This window comes from Lepidochelys kempii, chromosome 7 (genome assembly GCF_965140265.1).
Source record: "Lepidochelys kempii isolate rLepKem1 chromosome 7, rLepKem1.hap2, whole genome shotgun sequence".
Classification (NCBI taxonomy): domain Eukaryota; kingdom Metazoa; phylum Chordata; order Testudines; family Cheloniidae; genus Lepidochelys; species Lepidochelys kempii.
In genome coordinates, this window is record NC_133262.1 from 23,996,313 (window position 1) to 24,015,158 (window position 18,846).

General features: G+C 51.7%; 2 protein-coding genes across 2 annotated transcripts; one reads left to right on the plus strand and one right to left on the minus strand.

Moving 5' to 3' along the window:
* The first annotated feature begins 1,720 nt into the window (after window positions 1–1,720).
* On the plus strand, window positions 1,721–3,436 carry H1-10 (H1.10 linker histone). The gene has a single exon (XM_073351399.1). The coding sequence runs from the start codon at window positions 1,944–1,946 to the stop codon at window positions 2,595–2,597; it is 654 nt and encodes a 217-aa protein (XP_073207500.1). The 5' UTR covers window positions 1,721–1,943; the 3' UTR covers window positions 2,598–3,436.
* A 9,070-nt stretch (window positions 3,437–12,506) lies between these two features.
* LOC140914178 (histone H2A type 2-B) lies at window positions 12,507–15,702 on the minus strand. The gene is made up of 2 exons (XM_073351400.1): window positions 15,596–15,702; window positions 12,507–15,323 (listed from the first exon to the last, which is right to left on the minus strand). The coding sequence occupies exon 2, from the start codon at window positions 15,232–15,234 to the stop codon at window positions 14,854–14,856; it is 381 nt and encodes a 126-aa protein (XP_073207501.1). The 5' UTR covers window positions 15,235–15,323; window positions 15,596–15,702; the 3' UTR covers window positions 12,507–14,853.
* Window positions 15,703–18,846: the final 3,144 nt, after the last annotated feature.

Here is an 18,846-nt window from a genome sequence, read left to right on the forward strand (position 1 = left end):
CAAGACTCTGAGCCGCTGTAACTCCGCACCGCCCTGCCCCGCGCACCGACTGACGCCCACCTGCAGGGGCGGCGGGCGGGGAACAGAGCTGCAGCCCCCGCCCCCCCCCACCACCACTGGTCCCCCCCTCGTGGCATGGGGGCATCGCACAGCGGCCCGCTCCGGATTCTGGTCACCGCATCGTCCCCTGCCCAGGTGGCTCGGGGGCGGGCTTGGGCGGCGGATGCGGGCAGCCGGCAAAGAGCCGCCCGCCCCGCTGCACACACGCCCCTTCCTGCGGGGGAGGCGGTGGACAGTGCCAGTGATGTTCTGCCCTCCCGCGGCCCTAGCCCTCTACATCACCCCGGCCCTGCGCCCCATCCTGACCCGGACAGAGGCGGAGGTGCCCCAGGGCCTGATCCCCCCGGCGGGGGATTGGCTGCTGCTGGATACGCAGGGTCAGTGACCCGCTCCCCAGGACAGACGAGGGGGCGTCGCCCCCTCCCAAGGTGACCCAGGAGGCAGCGATCTGGCGGGGAGATTTGGACATTGCCCGCCCACCATCCCCTGCCCCACGCTGACACAAAGGGCTCAGCTCCGCCCGCCAGAGTTTGTTTCTTAAAATATTTTTTTTGGTGGGTGGAAGAAGGGGCATGAATTGTGATGAAATTTTGGGATGGGAATGGCGGGGGAAATCCAGCCGCCCCCCCACGGGGAGCCGCCGGGGACGGGAGGGGCGCGATCTTTTCCTGCGCCATCCCCCTTGCCACTGCAGCGCCATCGGGGAGCCCGCAGACACGCTCCGGGCTGCCGGGGGGCATGTATGTCGCCCCTTCCAGTGGGCATGGGGCAGCAGTATGCACAGACACCCGTGCGAGGGGCGCGATGTGTGTATGGGGGGTTAACCCCTCTTTCCAGAGCGACACGCCTGAGAGCTCCCCCTCTTTCCGCAAGTCCCCAACGATAAAACCCTTCGCTGCACCCCCCCTCCCCGAGATTACCTGGGACGCAGCCCCCGGCCCTGCACACGCAGCCCGCCCTATAGCAATGATCGAGGGCTCCTGCCTCCCCGAACCCCTGTATTTTAATATAGGTCTAAGCAGCGCCTGCCGGGGGGGGGGGAATCTAACCACCCCAGACACAAATTGGGTGACACCGCTCAACCGCCCGGTGGGGTCCCTCTAGCAGCGGGGTCCTGGCCGCGGAGATCCCTGGCGTCTCAGAACCTCGGCCCCTCCATATCGGGCGGGGACCCCCCTGGAAGCGTCTCGCTTGCTCCGTGTTGCTGCTGCCGACCACGTGAGGGCGTCCAGTGTGTTAGTTACAACAAATTATCCCCGGGACAGAAAAGCCGCCAGGGATCCCCGCCGCCCGCAGAGGGGACCCAGCCCAAGACCCCCCTCTTCGCTACCCGACCTGTGGGATAGTGCGGCTGGATAAGTCCTCCTGGGAGGCCCAGACCCCCCTATTCGGGGCGCCCCCCTCCTCTGTCTCTCCCCAGCATAGGGTGTGCTCTTTAAATCGCTTCTCGGGGACCTTTCTCGGGCCCAGGGAGCCCCGGCTGCAGGGCAGCGGGGTCAGGCACCGTCAGGAGCAGGGTTTTGTGGGGCCGCCTCAGCGCTGGGGTGTAGGACCTGGGAGCTAGAGCCCCGCAAAGGGGCTGCAAGAAGCACAAGTTGGAGCTGGCCCTGGCCCAGGCTGTTGTTGTTCTCAACGTGGTCCGCTCATTGTGCATATAAAGGGCTGCCTCGGAGCCCGCCCAGGCAGCCAGGCGGATTGCAGCTCTGAGCTGGAGCGGAGCGGAGCGAGCGGCCGGCCCCTGGTGCTTCCCCACTGACGCCTGCGCTAGCGAGCAACCAGCCAGCTCGGCCGGGGCGGTCCCAAGCAGCGGCCGCGAGTCCGTGCACTGATTAGCTGCGGCATCGATCGGCGTCTTCCCTGCAATCTGAGCAGTCCCAGCCAGCATGTCGGTGGAGCTGGAAGAAGCCGACCTGCCTCTGACTGAGGCGGAGGAAGCGCCCCTGGCCCCGGAGAAGAAAGGTGGCGCCAAAAAAGCGAAGGGCGGGGGCTCGTCCCTGTCTCCCTCCAAAAAGAAGAAAAACAACAAGAAGAAGAACCAGCCGGGCAAGTACAGCCAGCTGGTGGTGGAGACGATCCGCAAGCTGGGCGAGCGCAACGGCTCCTCGCTAGCCAAGATCTACAATGAGGCCAAGAAGGTGTCCTGGTTCGACCAGCAGAACGGGCGGACCTACCTGAAATACTCCATCAAGGCGCTGGTGCAGAACGACACCCTGCTCCAGGTCAAGGGCACCGGCGCCAACGGCTCCTTCAAGCTCAACAGGAAGAAGCTGGAAGGGGGCAGCGAGGGGAGCGCTGGCAGCAGCGCCCCCAAGTCCCACAAGAAGGCTGCAGCCTCCACCTCCCGGAGGGCGGACAAGAAACCGGCCCCCAAGAGCAAGAAGCCCGAGAAGAAATCTCACAAGAAAGGAGCCAGCGGCGCAGCCGCCAGGAAAGACAAGGGCAAAGCCAAGAAGGCTGCCAAGAAAGCCGCCTCCCCGGGGGGCAAAAAGGTCAAGAAGTCTGCAAAGCCCAAGGCGCTGAAGAGCAGGAAGGCATAAGGGGGGGGGGCAGGGCGCCCCCATCGCCCCACCACGCTGGGGCGGGGAGAGAGAACATTTCCCCACCCTTCACCCCCCCTCCAGCTCCCCAGGGCTTTGAGCCCCAAGACAGACTCTGATGTGAGGACAGACCCAGGTTATCCGCGTTGTATTTGTATTGCCGGCCTCGCTCTGTAGCCGTCGCCGCGGGCAGGGAAACGGGGGTTAGGGCTGCCCCAGCCTCGCAGCCCGTCACTCTTGTTTCCTTACTTGGCACCCCCCCCCCCAGCCGCGAAGGTTTCTGCTCGCCGCAGCCCCCTATTTACAGGGCTAGGTCCCGCCCCCCCTCCCCAGTTTCCATAGCAGCTATTTTTCATGAGCGCCCTCGCTTTTATGTTCCCTGCGCCACCCCCGGTAGGGGGCGATGCCACGTGGGTCCCCCCGGGTCCCGGCACCGCTGCCCTGTTGCGGGGGGGGGGGGGTCTTTTGGCCTACTTCAGAATTTTTCGAACAGTGACCACGCCCTCTATTGGTTCTCGCCCTGGCGCCATGGAAACGGCCAGTTAGGCGCCCGTTCGCTATAATGGCGCCTGGGTAGCTCTTAAAGGGCACCTGCCCCCCCCCGTTCGCTGAGCCGCATCACGGCGTGCGGGCAGTGCCTGTGCGGAGCCAAGCGTGGCGAGGAGCTGCCCCAGCAGCGGGGCTGTCGCAGCCTTGGACCCATGTTGCGGGGTGACGCTGGTTGTGCGCGTGGCGGCCTTGCCCATTGCGGCCCTCCGCCCCCACGCGGTGCACCACGTGTTCGGGATTCAGAGTCAATGGCCTTTTTTGTTGTTGGTCAATAAATTGTTCAAACCTTTGATTTGTTTTCTCCGTCTGTGCGGGGGGGGAGGGGACGGGCGCGGTGAGCGTGCTCGGGGAGCGGACCGCTGCTTAGCTGCGGGGGAATGGGAGCGGGGGGCCGTACTGAGGCTTAGCGGGGGCGGCGGGAAATGGGCTCGGGGAGCGAACCGGCGCTTAGCGGGGGGGGGGAAAGGGCTCGGGGAGCGAACCGGCGCTTAGCGGGGGGGGGGGAAGGGCTCGGGGAGCGAACCGGCGCTTAGCGGGGGCGGCGGGAAATGGGCTCGGGGAGCGAACCGGCGCTTAGCGGGGGGGGGGAAAGGGCTCGGGGAGCGAACCGGCGCTTAGCGGGGGGGGGGAAGGGCTCGGGGAGCGAACCGGCGCTTAGCGGGGGGGGGGGAAGGGCTCGGGGAGCGAACCGGCGCTTAGCGGGGGGGGGGGAAGGGCTCGGGGAGCGAACCGGCGCTTAGCGGGGGGGGGGGGGAAGGGCTCGGGGAGCGAACCGGCGCTTAGCGGGGGGGGGGGGAAGGGCTCGGGGAGCGAACCGGCGCTTAGCGGGGGGGGGGGGGGAAGGGCTCGGGGAGCGAACCGGCGCTTAGCGGGGGGGGGGGAAGGGCTCGGGGAGCGAACCGGCGCTTAGCGGGGGGGGGGGAAGGGCTCGGGGAGCGAACCGGCGCTTAGCGGGGGGGGGGGGGAAGGGCTCGGGAGCGAACCGGCGCTTAGCGGGGGGGGGGAAGGGCTCGGGGAGCGAACCGGCGCTTAGCAGGGGGGGGGGAAGGGCTCGGGGAGCGAACCGGCGCTTAGCGGGGGGGGGGAAGGGCTCGGGGAGCGAACCGGCGCTTAGCGGGGGGGGGGGAAGGGCTCGGGGAGCGAACCGGCGCTTAGCGGGGGGGGGGAAGGGCTCGGGGAGCGAACCGGCGCTTAGCGGGGGGGGGGGAAGGGCTCGGGGAGCGAACCGGCGCTTAGCTGCGGGGGCTCTGGGAAATTTGGCGGGAGCGGGTTGATGCACTTGGCGCGCCCCAGCGCTGCAGGGGAGACTGTCGGTGGGGTGGGGTGGGGAGAAGGCGGCTGCATGTGTGGGGCCAGCAGCCCCGCTCTGTACGCCGAGCATGGGGAAAACAGCCTCGGGGGGGTGGGGGCCCTGCCCCTCCCTATGTTCTGTCCATGCGGGGGGAGGCAGGGGCTGTCTGTGTCACGGTCCAGGTTCGAGCTCTCCTCCTCTGGTGCCCCCCTCTCCTGGGGTGCGGAGCTCGTCCCCCTACGGCTCCTGCTTGAGCGTCCTGTCCCAGCTAGCTCGAGGCTGGTGTGAACCGGTTTAAATCTCTGCCCTGCCTGCCGGACCATTTCTTCCCCTGGGTCGGGTCCCCTCCCCTTCTCTCCGACGCAGGAGCTCCCCCTACGATAGAAACGAGTGACCCTGCTCTGCCCCCTACCCTGTCCAGCTAGGCCTGGAGCAGCTGGCTGGCGCCAGGGGCTTTTGGGTCCTGGGTGGGCAGCTGCTGTCAGCTGTGAGCACCTTGCAGTGGCTGTGGCCTGGGCTGTGGGTTCAGCTCTCCACCCCTCCCACTGTCATTTGAGCTGTTTGCTCTCAGGGAGTGTAAGAGTAGGGCACTCGCCTACACTATGCTCCTCTCACTGGCCGGACAGGGGAGTAAGGGCGACAGCAGCAGGCCTGAGTTTCAGCCATAGGCTTAGCTGTTTGTTTTTTTTTAATGTTTATATTATTTCACAGGTATCTCCTACTTGAGCAGAGAAGAAAAACAACACATGCTCTTTCTCTCCCTCCCCCCCACTACTTTTTCCCTAGGGGTGATAGTTGCCAACACTCCCGTGTTCAGTGGGAGGCTCCCAGAATCAGGCTCCATCAGCCGGAGGCTACTGAAGCCAAAACTTTAGGCCACTAAAATTCCAGTGGCACAGCAGGGCGCAGAGGCTCCCTGCCTGCCTGCCCGCCCTGGCACCGCTCCTGGAAGCGGCTAGTACAGCTCTGCAGCCCCTAGGGGTGGGGGAGATGAGTCAGGGCACTACCTGAGCATCAACTCTGCAGCTCCCATTGGCTGGGAACTTTGGCCAATGGGAGCTGTGCCAACCACTTCTGGGAGTAGTGTAGGGCTAGGGCAGGCAGGGAGCCTGCCTTAGCTCCGCTGCATCTCTAAGAGGGGCCACCCACAGTAAGCACTGCCCAGCCAGTGCCTGCATCCCACTCCCCTACCCCACTGAAAGTGAGTGAGGGGGTGGGAGGGAGAGAGACAGGGCAAGGGTGTTTGCACACTCTTTAATTACACAAAAAGAAAAAAGGAGTACATGTGGCACCTTGAGACTATAGCACTGTAGTGTCCAGGAAGTGGATCTCATGTGGACTGTTCCAGGCTGAGGTTGATGGTGGGATGGAAATCATGGTGGAATTCCTTAAGGGCTTCTTTTCCATGGGTCCAGCTGATGAAGATGTCATCAGTGTAGCATAAGTAGAGTAGGGGCACAAAGCATAAGGTGCCACAAGTACTCCTTTTCTTTTTGTGAATACAGACTAACACAGCTGCTACTCTGAAACCTGTAATTACACAAAGCCAACCCCTTCCCCCAAGGCTCCATCCCCATCCTTTTTCTTTCTGAGCACCCCCCATGCCTGCTCCTTCCCCTCCCTCCTAGCACTTCCTGCACACAGCTGAATAACTGTTCCAAGGCTGCAGGAGGTACTGGAAGGGAGGGGGAAGAGTTGAGCAGCAGGGCCAAAGGCCCCAGACATGACTCTCAGACCTCCTCTCAGACTCCAGTTTGAGAACTGCAGCGCTAAAGCCTCAAAAGGATGGCTGGGTCTGAGGCAAAGCTGCTCTTTGGCATAGGTGCCTGTACAGCACAGATCGTTAGGCCCTTACTTGTGCCACGTTTATCTCAACTACAAACAACTGAAAAGAGGGCCTAGGCTCAATGGTCAGAAAGAGCCCACATGCTTCCAGCCCTTTACTCACTGTAAAGTAGGACGACACCATTGCCTGAGAGGGGAGTAGGTCAAGTTTAGTGACACTTTAGTTCTTGCAGCTCTGCTCCCAGGTGGGACAGGTAGGAAGAGAATATCCTCCTCCTGGTGCCAACCCCCACTCCCACCAGGTACCTGCACAGAATCCCAAATCTCCAGCCCCTTATCTACACCAAAATTTGTGGCACAGCAGGGGCATAAATGTAGCATGGCTGAACAATGTAAAACAAAGGCTACTACACAGAAGGTTGTTCACATTCACCTTTAATTCAATTAAAGAGAGGTAAAGCCCAAGCTGACTTGACTGCTGGATAATGCAGCAGCCCCACTACCGCCATCTTCAGCTCAGTAAACTGTATGCCTTTATGTTCTAAGCACAGCTTTGTATACCTGGGAATAATCTTTAAAAAACTAGGGCTTAGATTCACACCCATGCTCCCTTCCCACAGCAGCATCATAGTCTGCCCCTAGGCTTAGCAGAGGTCACAGTAAGCATAACTTCTTATCCTTGTAAAGAGTTCACCCAGCAGCCACACAGTAAAGTGGGGCCTGATGCCCTTTCCTCATTACTTTTAAGCAGGTTTCAGAGTAACAGCCGTGTTAGTCTGTATTCACAAAAAGAAAAGGAGGACTTGTGGCACCTTAGAGACTAACCAATTTATTTGAGCATAAGCTTTCATGAGCTACAGCTCATCTGATGAAGTGAGCTGTAGCTCACGAAAGCTTATGCTCAAATAAATTGGTTAGTCTCTAAGGTGCCACAAGTCCTCCTTTTCTTTTTACTTTTAAGAAAGACTTTACAACTGTAACAGCCAATATGGCAACATTTGGCTTTGTCCTCTACACTACCATACATGTACAGTATTTGCCTACATGGTCCCCATCAAATTGAGTGGAATGGATTGTAGCTTGACTTCACTACCTCTATAGTTGTGTCTTCACAGGCTATGTTTTAAGACTTAGCCTATGCATCTTACTCAGTACTTTTGCACTTCACTGATTAATGGTTCAGCGTAACAGACTCATTATTCCTCATAAAACATCAAGGACATCCATGCAGAGTTTCTTAGTTTGGAGCCCAGGAACAACACAGAATGGTTTTTCTATGCATTTTTCTTTTGGTAAGGTACAGGCAGCTTGACATTTAGTCTACAGCTGGCCATTTACACCCAACATGAGTAAGGTTGTTTAAATGTGACATTTTCAGAGATATAAGCCAATTGCTTCAACCTCTCCCTTCAGGAGCAGGGCCAGAGCACCTAAAGAGGGAAAGCTAGAGAGCATAAGTAGCAAGCTTTAAGCGTCTCCCTTCCTATACTATAACAAGGCAGAAGAATTGATGCACAGGAAGAACTGCACTCATCTCTTGCTATAGCACTGCTGCCTCCTCCTCCTCCTATCTACTTGGGTTTTTAATCATGGCACCCGGGAAGATTTCATTCCAGCCCTTTTATCCCAGATCCTTTCTGAGCAGCAGTCTACAGAAGCTGTAATAAAATGCAGAAAAATAAAAAGTGGGTGGGAGATATCTAGGAAACAAAAGATGAGTGCAGGACACCTACCCCAAATCTTATGTCCAACTCATAAAATTTGGGGTTACATGACCTCTACCACATCAAGAATATACTGCAACAAGCAACCACCTTGCATGCTGTAAGAGGGACAGCTGTGCACTATTACTGTAGAATATACACTTGTATACAAAAGTAGGTTCTAGTCAGGACAGACTGGTCTAGGAAAGGAGTGCGAGAAAGCAAAAATGAAAAGGCCTCGTAGTGTGGCTAGCAGAAGAAAAGTCTCTTACCTCTAGCACTTCAAATGGGTATCTATGGTCTCCTGTAAATAAGTGTCTTCCCTTGCTATAAGCTCCAGGCAAAAAGGGAGCCAGTAATCATTAAGTGAAGGGAAGCACAGTGTTTGTGTCAGTAGTCAGAACTTGTTTGAGTGTAACAAGCTTTCAGGATCTAAGGATCCTACTAGAATCTGGTTTAGGAAAGACTGTGGGATAAAAATCTTCAGAGGCCAGCTCCTGCAGCCAAGTGTTCCTGGAAATTAGTAGCACACCCTTCTTTTGATTATGAGTGATAAGGGCAGAAATTTTTCATTAGAAATTCATCTCCTTTCTAACCTGGAAAACTATAGTGACCAGAGGCCAAGCAACATTACAAGAGTCAAGAGAACAAGAGGGATTTTTAGGTAGACCACTGAAAGTTCTGTGATTTGAGTTTATTTTTATTTAGGCCTGTTTAACTCTTTTGATCAAAATTTTGGAGAAAACATATTAAGGATTCAGCAACCCTATTCCTGGTCAAGTAAGAGGTAGGGAGCTCACAATATTCACCCAAGATGTTTTTCCTCAAAACCAGGGGAACCAGATGAGATATTCCTGATATTTAAGGGCTAGTGTACAGGGGAAAGTTGCACCAGTTCAACTTTAAACATTTTTAACCAGTGTAGTTAAGCCAATACAAACCTCTACATGTTCACTTAGTCTTGTTTGAGAGTGGCTTATTGCACTTTAAACTTAACAGACTAACTAAAAATCAAAAGAAGTCACTCTTACACCAAAATAAGCATGTCCACAGAGAGGTTTACACTGGTTTAAAATTCACATATTAGGTTATGCTGCTACAGCTTCCCCATGTACACCTAGAAAGCCACATGAGAAAGCAGCAATAATTTAAAGACAAGCCACTCCAACTCCCCTCCCAGCCCACCTGTCAGGCCATTTCTGTATAATATATAGAAGGGAAAAAGCCAAAGAGGCAATGCAAACCCAGTTTAAAAAACAAAAATAAAACCTGTGTGATTCATCTTTGTGAACTTAGTCATCACTCTTTTCTGCCAAAAAGCCCTAGCAGGCAAGTGTGTCATAAAAAGGACTGGATGGCTTCCTGACTAGGCACTCATTTCATCTCTACATCACTGTTTTAAATCTAGCCAAGGTTAGTAGTAGTTGTAGAAAAAAGGTCATCTGATAACAGACCAATGAGCCCTTGGAAATAAGCTCAGAGTTAGTACTTTCAGTCCAGTTCATAGTTTTATTATTTGTGTTCCTGACTGGAACCCCACAGTTCTAGGCAATGTGTGTGCGACAGCCCTTGCTCCAAAGAACTTATAATCTAAAAAGACTTGAAGTTCTGGGCCGTCAACAGAAAAGCAGAGCTCGCTGGATGTACAGCATTAATTCCTTTCCAGTTTCTTCTTCACTTAACGACCCTGCCAGTTTCCCTAGTGTCATAATGACTAAGGGCCCCTGATTAAAGCCATATAGGAAATCAGTAGAAAAACACCCACACACACCACCCCCGCTAGGCATCAGCAAGCATTGGGAAAAGGCCTAGGCGCTTACCTCACAGGAGCAATCCTCAGCAGAGGCTGCACTCCCCCCCACCTGTAGCAGTGGTTCCTCCAGGCAAGGGCAGGCCCATTGATAGGACTGCACAGAGAAGACAGTTACTGCAGTTACACATGGAAACCCAAGTCATGGGCCAGAACTCCATTGTGCTAGGCCTTGTACCAACAGAACAAAGAGTTTACTGTATAAAGACAAGAGACAGCAGCTGGAGACAGACAGGGGAAGCACAAAGAAACTATACAAAACTTGCACCATCACTGGCCATGGTGTATACAATCTGTGGGCAGACAGAACTGCAGTCTGCTACACTATTGGAGCACAGAGGCCAAGAAAGTGACTAGGTGAAAATCACCCTTCCTAACTCAGTGTAGCTACTCCCCTTATGTCAGAGCCCTCTGATTTACAGTCACAACTCATGCTCCTTGTGGAGCAACTACACAGAAGGGGTGTGTGTGAATTCTATTCTATCAACAAAGCTATCAGCTAAATTCTGATTACAGAATATTTGTAATTGACATGCAGAAGAACACAGCTTGATTTTCAAATCCCAGGTGGAGTTGCAGGGCTAGTGGATATAAACCTGCAGTCACGGAGAAGTTAACACACAAGAGATTTGCTAGGTTAAGTCAGTCTCTTCAGTCCAGTCTACTAATGCAGCTTTCACTTTTATTACCATCTGGCAAGGTTATTGTGGTGCTATAAAAGCACCACATTTAGAAGCAGGTCTGGGGTAGTTTCCTTAGTCACTAGGGCCCAAATCCTCAAAGGATTACAGTGGCAGCTGGGTGCCTGAACACAATGGGAACTAGGCACCTAAATACCTTTGAGGATCTCAACCAGGCAGTCAATGGTCCACCAATTATTTGACTATAGTCAAATATGGTCAAGTATTCCAGCAAGAATGCCCTGGTATAGGCACCAGACTACCTTTTAGACTGTTTTGCATTTCCCCCCCGAGTTAAAATAATTTGGGTTTATCCTTAAATAGTTATGCCTAGTAAGTTATCGGAGACCGTGAAGTCTTACTGTTTTAATAAATTAGTGCTTTCAAATATTTGACTTGCCCAACCCTAATCTGGGCCCAGATGACAACACAACTTTTTGCAGAATTAAAAGGACATTATTAATTTGAAATCTAATCAGTTTAAGAGTTAGAAGCAGTTTCAGTTGCCAGACCTCTCCAATTCCCTTCCGATAATTTGTATTTTTCCTGTTAATAGAACTTTTCTTCTCCCATGTTGCTATGCAAAATAGCTTCCTGCATGTATTTGTGGGTAACTGCATAAAACGCTGCCAAATGCCCAAGGCAGACTAAAGGAAATTGAGGAAAACATTCTCTCCCCTCTTTGAGCAATAAAGAAGATCTCATGGCAGGCTACCAGTTGAAGTCACAATACTATAAAAATCTGACAGTTAAAAAAAAAAATAGAAGTTTTTAAAGTAGGTTTGGATTCCAAACCTTGCACAGTATTGTTATTTGGACTAGTGCGGACTGGGATGGAGTTTAAATACCCACAAGTAAAGTGTACCTACCTATGCTAAAGCCAAACCCCAGCTAATAAAAAAACAAAAATCAACTATAATAAATATATCTGTTAAGAACACATCAGCCTGGCTTCCACTGGATGCAGGGCACAAGAGAAACTAAAACTCTTTCCTAAATTGAAATAGCCAAATAGATGGCTAGTCATGCACTTCTGACACTTACCTAGAATTTGACAGAAGACCCAGTAGTGGGTAATGTTTTCATTACTGCCTTTCTTCCTCCATTGCCAGGTTTCTAACCCCCATTCCTTCAATTGTTTGTTACACACATGTGGCATCCTATCCTAAACTGTACGCTCTTTACAGCGGAGACAACCTTATTTGTGTTTGTCTAGTGCTCAGAGCGAAGGGGCCCCAATCCTTACTGGTGCTAGTGGCATACAAATAATTAAGTTCCTCAATATCTTCTATTTACAGGCTCTTTAAAAGACAACCACTGTTTCCCCCCCGCAGCTTGCCTGCATCCTCTCCAGGGGCGCTGGAACAATTTGTACAGTGGGGGTGCTGAGAGCCATTGAACCAAACTGTAAACACTGCATAGGATGAAAACCACTTCAGGTGCTGCACCCCCTGGCTTATGGTCCTCTCCCCCTGCACCCTTCTCCACCCCCCCCCCTCCTTTTTCAATTTCCTCCCCATCCATGGAAGAGAAAATCAGGAATACAAGTCTTTGCAGAATCACATCCTAGATGTCTCCTGGCATATATATTGTGAGCTCTCCACCTAAGTACAAGTGGAAAAGGGTACATGAAACTTAAGTCTACACTAGAAATTTAGCTCCCGTGCAGTGTCTCAAGCTTATCATCAGCCAGCTGAGTAAGTGTTCCAGTCCAGCTTTGCTTTTCCTTGCAGGTGACACCTTCTGAGGGAGATTCAAGTTTCTTTGCATTTGCCTCATTGGCTGGGTCATCAAGTGACTCTACATTACCAGCAGCGGGGAGAAAAATTTGGAGGATGACTATTATGTTTGTTCACACAGACAGGCGAGGGGATCAATCTGGAGTGAAAAAAGTAAACATAACGTCTATGGCAACGGACTGGGATTGCTGGACTAAATCAGATCTCTTTCCCCATCCTTCCCAGGAAGACAGAATCCAAATACAAAAAGTTACTGACATAAAAATATCAGCCTGTTTCCTCAGATATGACAATTCCAATGCAAGCAAAAGTTAGGTGATGTGGTGATAACAGACAGCGAATTTGACATACATTCAATACTGAACCAGTTTAATCAGATTTTGGGTTTGCATTGTTCTTTTTTTCAGTATCACAAGTTCTGCATTTTCTAAGAAATACAAAGCAACCTCCTTTGAGTCGTACAGAATGCTGGTCCTAGAGAAACAAAAGAACAAGACACTAAGAGAGAGACATTTTAGAATCTCCATTCTCTAAACAGTGATTTGTATCAAAAGAAAAATACCTAGTTCTCTCCCTCATCCACCCCAGTATGGCCTAACGCTCAGTTTACAGAAGGAAAAAATCCAAGTTGGTCCCATGCAACAGCAGTAAGATACAGCTGCCCAGAAACAAAACCGTTTCCCCCAGGCCTGAGGAGGGGTGAAACCACAGAATATCCCAGACAGCCAGTGTCATATCAAGTTTACGTCTCCATTATCACTAAATCAATACTCTAGTAACATACCTTTTCCACATTCTACAATGGAGTGAAAAACCTCTTCATAAAACCACTTACAGGCATCCAAACTCATCTATTCTAGGGAATTTAACTGAATCAGAGCAAGTTACTTCATCTACAAAATTAAGAGCTGATTTGATAGGTGGAACACATGCTACTTACAGCACAGACAGTTGTCCATTGCACTTTAAGAAGATTATGAAGTTCTACTGTCCAACAGCCTAGACACTGCTACATGCACATGATTCTATCAACCTTCCACATAAACAAGCTGCCCTCACAATAAGGAACAAGATTGCTCTTCATACCAATTTCTATAAGATCACAGCTACTATGCGTCACAGGGACTGCTAGGCTGACTTTCATGCTCATACATTATCCAAATAGCCATTTAATAACCACCACATTAACTATATATTTGCTTTATGTAAATTATAGGTTTTTAAAAAAAGAAACATTAATCCATTAAGGAGGACTACAGTTAACAGATATATAACTAGCACTTCATTTTAAGAACCAGAAGTAGTGATGAACAAAAACACTGCATGTCATTATAAAGTGCAATTAGGGTACAAGTGCTAAGTTCTCAATAAAAATAAGAGGTTCTGCAACATAAAGCTATTAATCGGATCAAGAAAAAAAAAAGGGGGGGGGGACCAATGGCAGCTTCCATTCCCTGCCAATGGTCAACTCATGACCTTGTAATGCTCTTTTAGAGTATTTTCAAGTGCACCCTTTCCCCCAAACCATACAGGACCACACTAATGAGAAATAACTAATCCTACTAGTCCACTGAGTGCATGAACTCAGCCAAACAGCTACAATAAGGTGACTTTGCAAGAAGGGATTCAAAACGTAACCGGAGACCCAAGTTAGGGCTCCTTTACAATTGATGACATTTTCGCTTATACCACTGGACAAAACAAGACTTGGTAGACTTGGCAAAACAAGACTAGTTCCTCCCAGAAACATACTTTTTTTCACATTTGGAAAGTCTCCTGGCCTCACCACCCTCCTTGTACTTACTAAGTCCATTTCTGATCACATTTATGGGGATGTGCAGCAACAGCAGGTAAAATTATCACCCTCCTCAACTTCCCTACCTCCTGCGTGGAGCAAGGTGAGAAAGTAAAGTAGATCATTCGTGCAAAAGTTAAGCAATAGGGAGAGATCACCCTCCATGACTCTCCCACCCCCAAACAATATCCAGGTAGAATACAAAGGAAACACATGGTATCTTCAGTTACATCCACAAACACAACATAAATATAAAGAGCATTGACCAAGCCCAGTCTCTTCCTGCTCCAGGCTGGAGCTTTCACTGTGCAAAATATTTTCCCTTGCAGTTAGTTACACCTTCCCAAAGGGAAAAAGAAAAAAGAAGGGGGGGGGAGAAGAGAGAGAGAATCAATTCTTCCTTCTCCCAAACACTTCTTCCCACGGAATGTGAGCAGGTCCAGAACAGCAAGCCACCAACCCCACAGATGCTGCTCTGAGAACAGAGTTGTTGACCAGCAACCCTGGAAGGATAGCTTTGCAGCTGAACAGTCCAGAAAGCAACCTAGAAGTACCAGGCAGGGTGCTGGCACCTGGGCAAGAGCTTTTTTATTCTTATTATTACTATTTCAAATTCAAACGGCTTCCTTCCTTCGTTTCATACCTCCCTCCTTGCTGGGGGGCTGGAGAGGAAGAGAAAGAATCACAGGCTCATTATCATTCTGTAATAAGAGCTACGACCTCCCCTGCTGCCGGACGGCAAAGCTAGCACATGGGGGGCAGGAGGGCAGTGCCCCCCGGCAGCAATGGGGGGGGTCGGGGGGTGGGAGAGCGGGCACACGGAGAGGACACGAGGGGAACGCCAAGGTTGGCTGCACCGCATCGCGGATCGATTGACTTCCTGGGCATGCGGGTGGCTCGGGGCTCATTTCTTGGAGCTCTGGGTCTTCTTGGGCAGCAGCACGGCCTGGATGTTGGGCAAGACGCCGCCCTGGGCGATGGTCACCCCGCCCAGCAGCTTGTTGAGCTCCTCGTCGTTGCGGATGGCGAGCTGCAGGTGCCGGGGGATGATCCGGGTCTTCTTGTTGTCCCGGGCGGCGTTGCCGGCCAGCTCCAGGATTTCGGCCGACAGGTACTCGAGCACGGCGGCCAAGTAGACGGGTGCCCCGGCCCCGACCCGCTCCGCGTAGTTGCCCTTCCTCAGGAGCCGGTGCACGCGGCCCACCGGGAACTGCAGGCCGGCCCGGGAGGAGCGCGACTTGGCCTTGGCTCGCGCTTTGCCGCCGGATTTCCCTCGGCCGGACATGGCGGGGGGGACGCGGCGCACGGGGAGCAGGGGCCGATCCCGGCGGCTGCCGGCCGGGAGGAGGAGAGGCGCCGCGCCGGTCCCAGGGCCTGGGGAGGGGGGGGGGAGATACAACAGCGTTACAACGCGCAGGCCGCGGGGCACGACCCGCCCCGAGGGACCGCCCCGGGAGCCGCTCGCCAGGGCTACAACGTGCCCGGGCTGCAGCGCCGAGAGGCCCGGCGGGGCCGCCGACCTGCCCCCAGCCCGTGACCTGCCCCCGCCTGCAGCCCCCCGCGAACCGCCCGCGCAGCAGCCATGCGCACGCTATGAAAATAAACCCTACGGAGGCTGAAACCCAAGGCAGAGCCCTGGCCCTCACCGCCACACTGAGCCCGATCCGCCCTGCCAGACGCCCGCAGCTGCAATGACAATAACGCTCGTAGCCGCGAGCGGATATAAATCCAAGCCCAGGCGGCCGGCCGCTTCCCATTGGCGGCCGTGGGAGTCGACCAGGCTCCCATTGGCGGATATTCCGATCCCTGATTTGCATAGGGCTCGCAACGCCCTATGCTCGGATTCGGACGAGGGTGGAGTGGCAGTCGAGACGCTGGCTGGGCCGTCCGCAAAGGGAGCTGGTGGTGAAGCATATTAATGTGCAGCAACAGCAGCTACAAGGAGACGGGATCTTTGACTGCCTCACAAAGCGATGCACCAGGGGAAGGATATTTCTTCCCCTGCTTCGGCTGTAGCGCTTTAAGCAGTCACGTGTCGCTCGTCCTCTTTGGCCCCTGATCGGCTCCATAGCAGGCTCCACGCTTGAATTCACCTTCCAGTCCCGCTGTAAACACCAGTACCTTGCACTGCACTGCGCCCCAATAGCTCTGGGGCTCACGGCTGAGCCTCTCTCTCTCTCTGTACAATATTCCCCTCTCGTCTTGCCCGTGTCACTTGGGTATTGGATTGGGGCAGCAGGGGTGTCACAGGCAAGAAAAATATCTCCCCCCCTCATTGTTATGACAAATGTGGGCAGGTAGCTTTTGTGCCAGGGCAAATGACTGCTGCTCCTGTCTCCCAGAACAGGGCACCCTAGCTGTGTAAGCATGGAACTAAGAAGGAGGAAGCCTCAAATTCTAATTGCAAATCTAATACTGCCTCACTCTCGCCTTTGGCACCACTTTACCTCTCTGAGCATCAGCTTCCACAGCTTTAAGACTTTCCCCAGGGCTGCTATGAAGGGTATTTATGGACATAAGGCCCACATATACTTGTGGACCACTTAACTGTGAATTAAATGTTTATAAAACATTTGGAAGGGCTGTATCAGTGTTAAATGCTCTACTAGGAATAAACATCAGACACAAACCTGGCTGTATGATCCAGACTCTGGCCCCCGTTCAACTGTGCTATTCCGACCCACCATCAATTTTGGGTTGCTCCAAACTCCAGGCTTATGCTCATGATCAATACAAGTGCTAACGTGGGTTGAAGCACACCCAATGGAAGGGGAAGCAACCCGCCACCAGGTGCCTATATTACGGTAAAAAGAGGAATGTGTAGATTACCAGTTTTAACAGCTGTAAGTACCACCACTGGTACCTGTCCTGCTCCTGCTCAGGGATGAAGAGCTTCTGCCTACAAAGCAGCAGGACTCTGAAATTGAGTGTTTTTTTAAAGGTGTGCCAATATAGTGACACTGTAGACCACAAATAGAAGGGCAGCCAGTAGATCACTGTCTTCCTACTTGAGCAAGCTGTATTTCCCCTAGGGGAGTGCCACAGAGGAGCAAGCAGTCTCTTACCTTCTCAAATATTCTCAATAAAATCAAGGACAATCAGCAAAATACAGGGGATCCCAGTTCTCTTGTTGGAGATCCCAATATTGGTAGGGCAGATCTGCTATCCAATAATCCTTAGGCTGTGTTTACATTAGCCCTTTTTCCTGCAAATAAATCCCACCATTTCTAATACTGGTGTAATTCCATCACTGGGAGCCCTAGTGTACAGCAGCTGCATCATCATATAAATCTACATGACACAGTGGTTAAAACCCTAGTTGCCACTGCTTCTACCAACTTTTTCTATATTAGGGCTCCCATTTTGCTACCACCTGTGAGGGAGTGTGAAACTTTTCAGAGAAAGGGCTAGTGGAGACATGGCCACATTGTCCGTCTTTGATCAAACCGATAATGCCACTAGCTGCCCTTCTAGAAAAAGGCCTATTGTCTCACCGTGCAAACACCTAAGGAAAATCTCATTTCATTTCAGTCTCCTGCTACCGTAACAGGATGGGCCTTTTCCTTTCCCAAAACTAATAAATTTCCCTGGCTATTGGCAATGGGTTTGCAAGCCCCTGGTTTTAGTGCTAGGTTTTATACTCGCATGTAAAAAGAAAAATTCCTCATTCCTGAGAGACCAACACTAAGAAAAACGATACACTTGTTTTCTGAGGTTACTGACACAGCTGTTGGCATAACTGGGAGGGGGGGGATTAGGGCCTGCAGAACTGGCATTTGGCTTTCAACAGAAGGGCTTCATTTGGTGCATTTGATGAGCTTCAGGATGAGATTATGGTACCAAGTATGTTCATTAAAAAATTTTTTTTAACAGTTTCTGAATGGAGACACATTTGATTTGGAAATAGATATAAGTTTAAAGGTGTTATTTAGAGAGAACAGTATATAAATATAAAGATAGTTATTTAGTGATAACACTTCCAGCGCTTTCTACCTGCAAAATGCTCTACACATAATCAGCCCTTATGAGTGTTAGGGGGAAGGATTATTCCGCATTTTACAGATGGGAAAATTGAGGCAGAGAGGGATTATGAGTGGCCCAAGGCAATAAAAGAGTGAGTATTAGGAAGAGGATTAGAATTCAGGTATTCCTGATTGCCAGGTCTATATTCACCTCATGCCTCCCTCCATAGTAGCAACAGTGAGTTTTACAACAATTAAATGCATGCTTGTGACTTTTTGTAGAGTCTGTTCTGTAATGGTTGCTGTCTACAGGCAATACACTGAAGAGGGGCAGCAAAATCATTCTGCCGAGAGAAGAAATGACTTGGCAGAGGAAGAAATCTATTTCTCACTTTCTGCATGTTGCTTGCTGAAGCACATAGATGGTGCTGAGACAAGAGTTTCAGGGACCACAAATCCAGCCCTCTGATTCTTCCAGAGTCTGGAATGGGACTGAAATTAGATAATACATTATTTTGTCTTGAAAGGTTAATGATGGCAGTGATAGAGAAATAGACTGCAAAACTGTTTCTGGCTAGTTTACATTAAGCATAGACAAGGGGAAACCCTAAATCCACCCAAACTACCGATCAGCTAGCAGGAGACATTCCCTAGCTCCTCCAAGGTGTCAGAAATGGGGCTCAATGGAGCATTTCCCAATGAATGTAATGTAACGGGTTACCGTAAGGTTCTGATATATCTTGGGATACAGTTTGATATCTTTAAAAGAACTCATTTCCTTGCCGTATGGATTTGGTTCTCCCCCATTTAATGGTATCTTACCATACTCCTGTTTGACACTCCAAAGGCTGCTGCTCAACCGCCCATCCCTCAAAACTCTCCACAGCAGCTAAGAAGCATCTATGGAGCTCCCTTAGAACAAATCATTTCTGAGT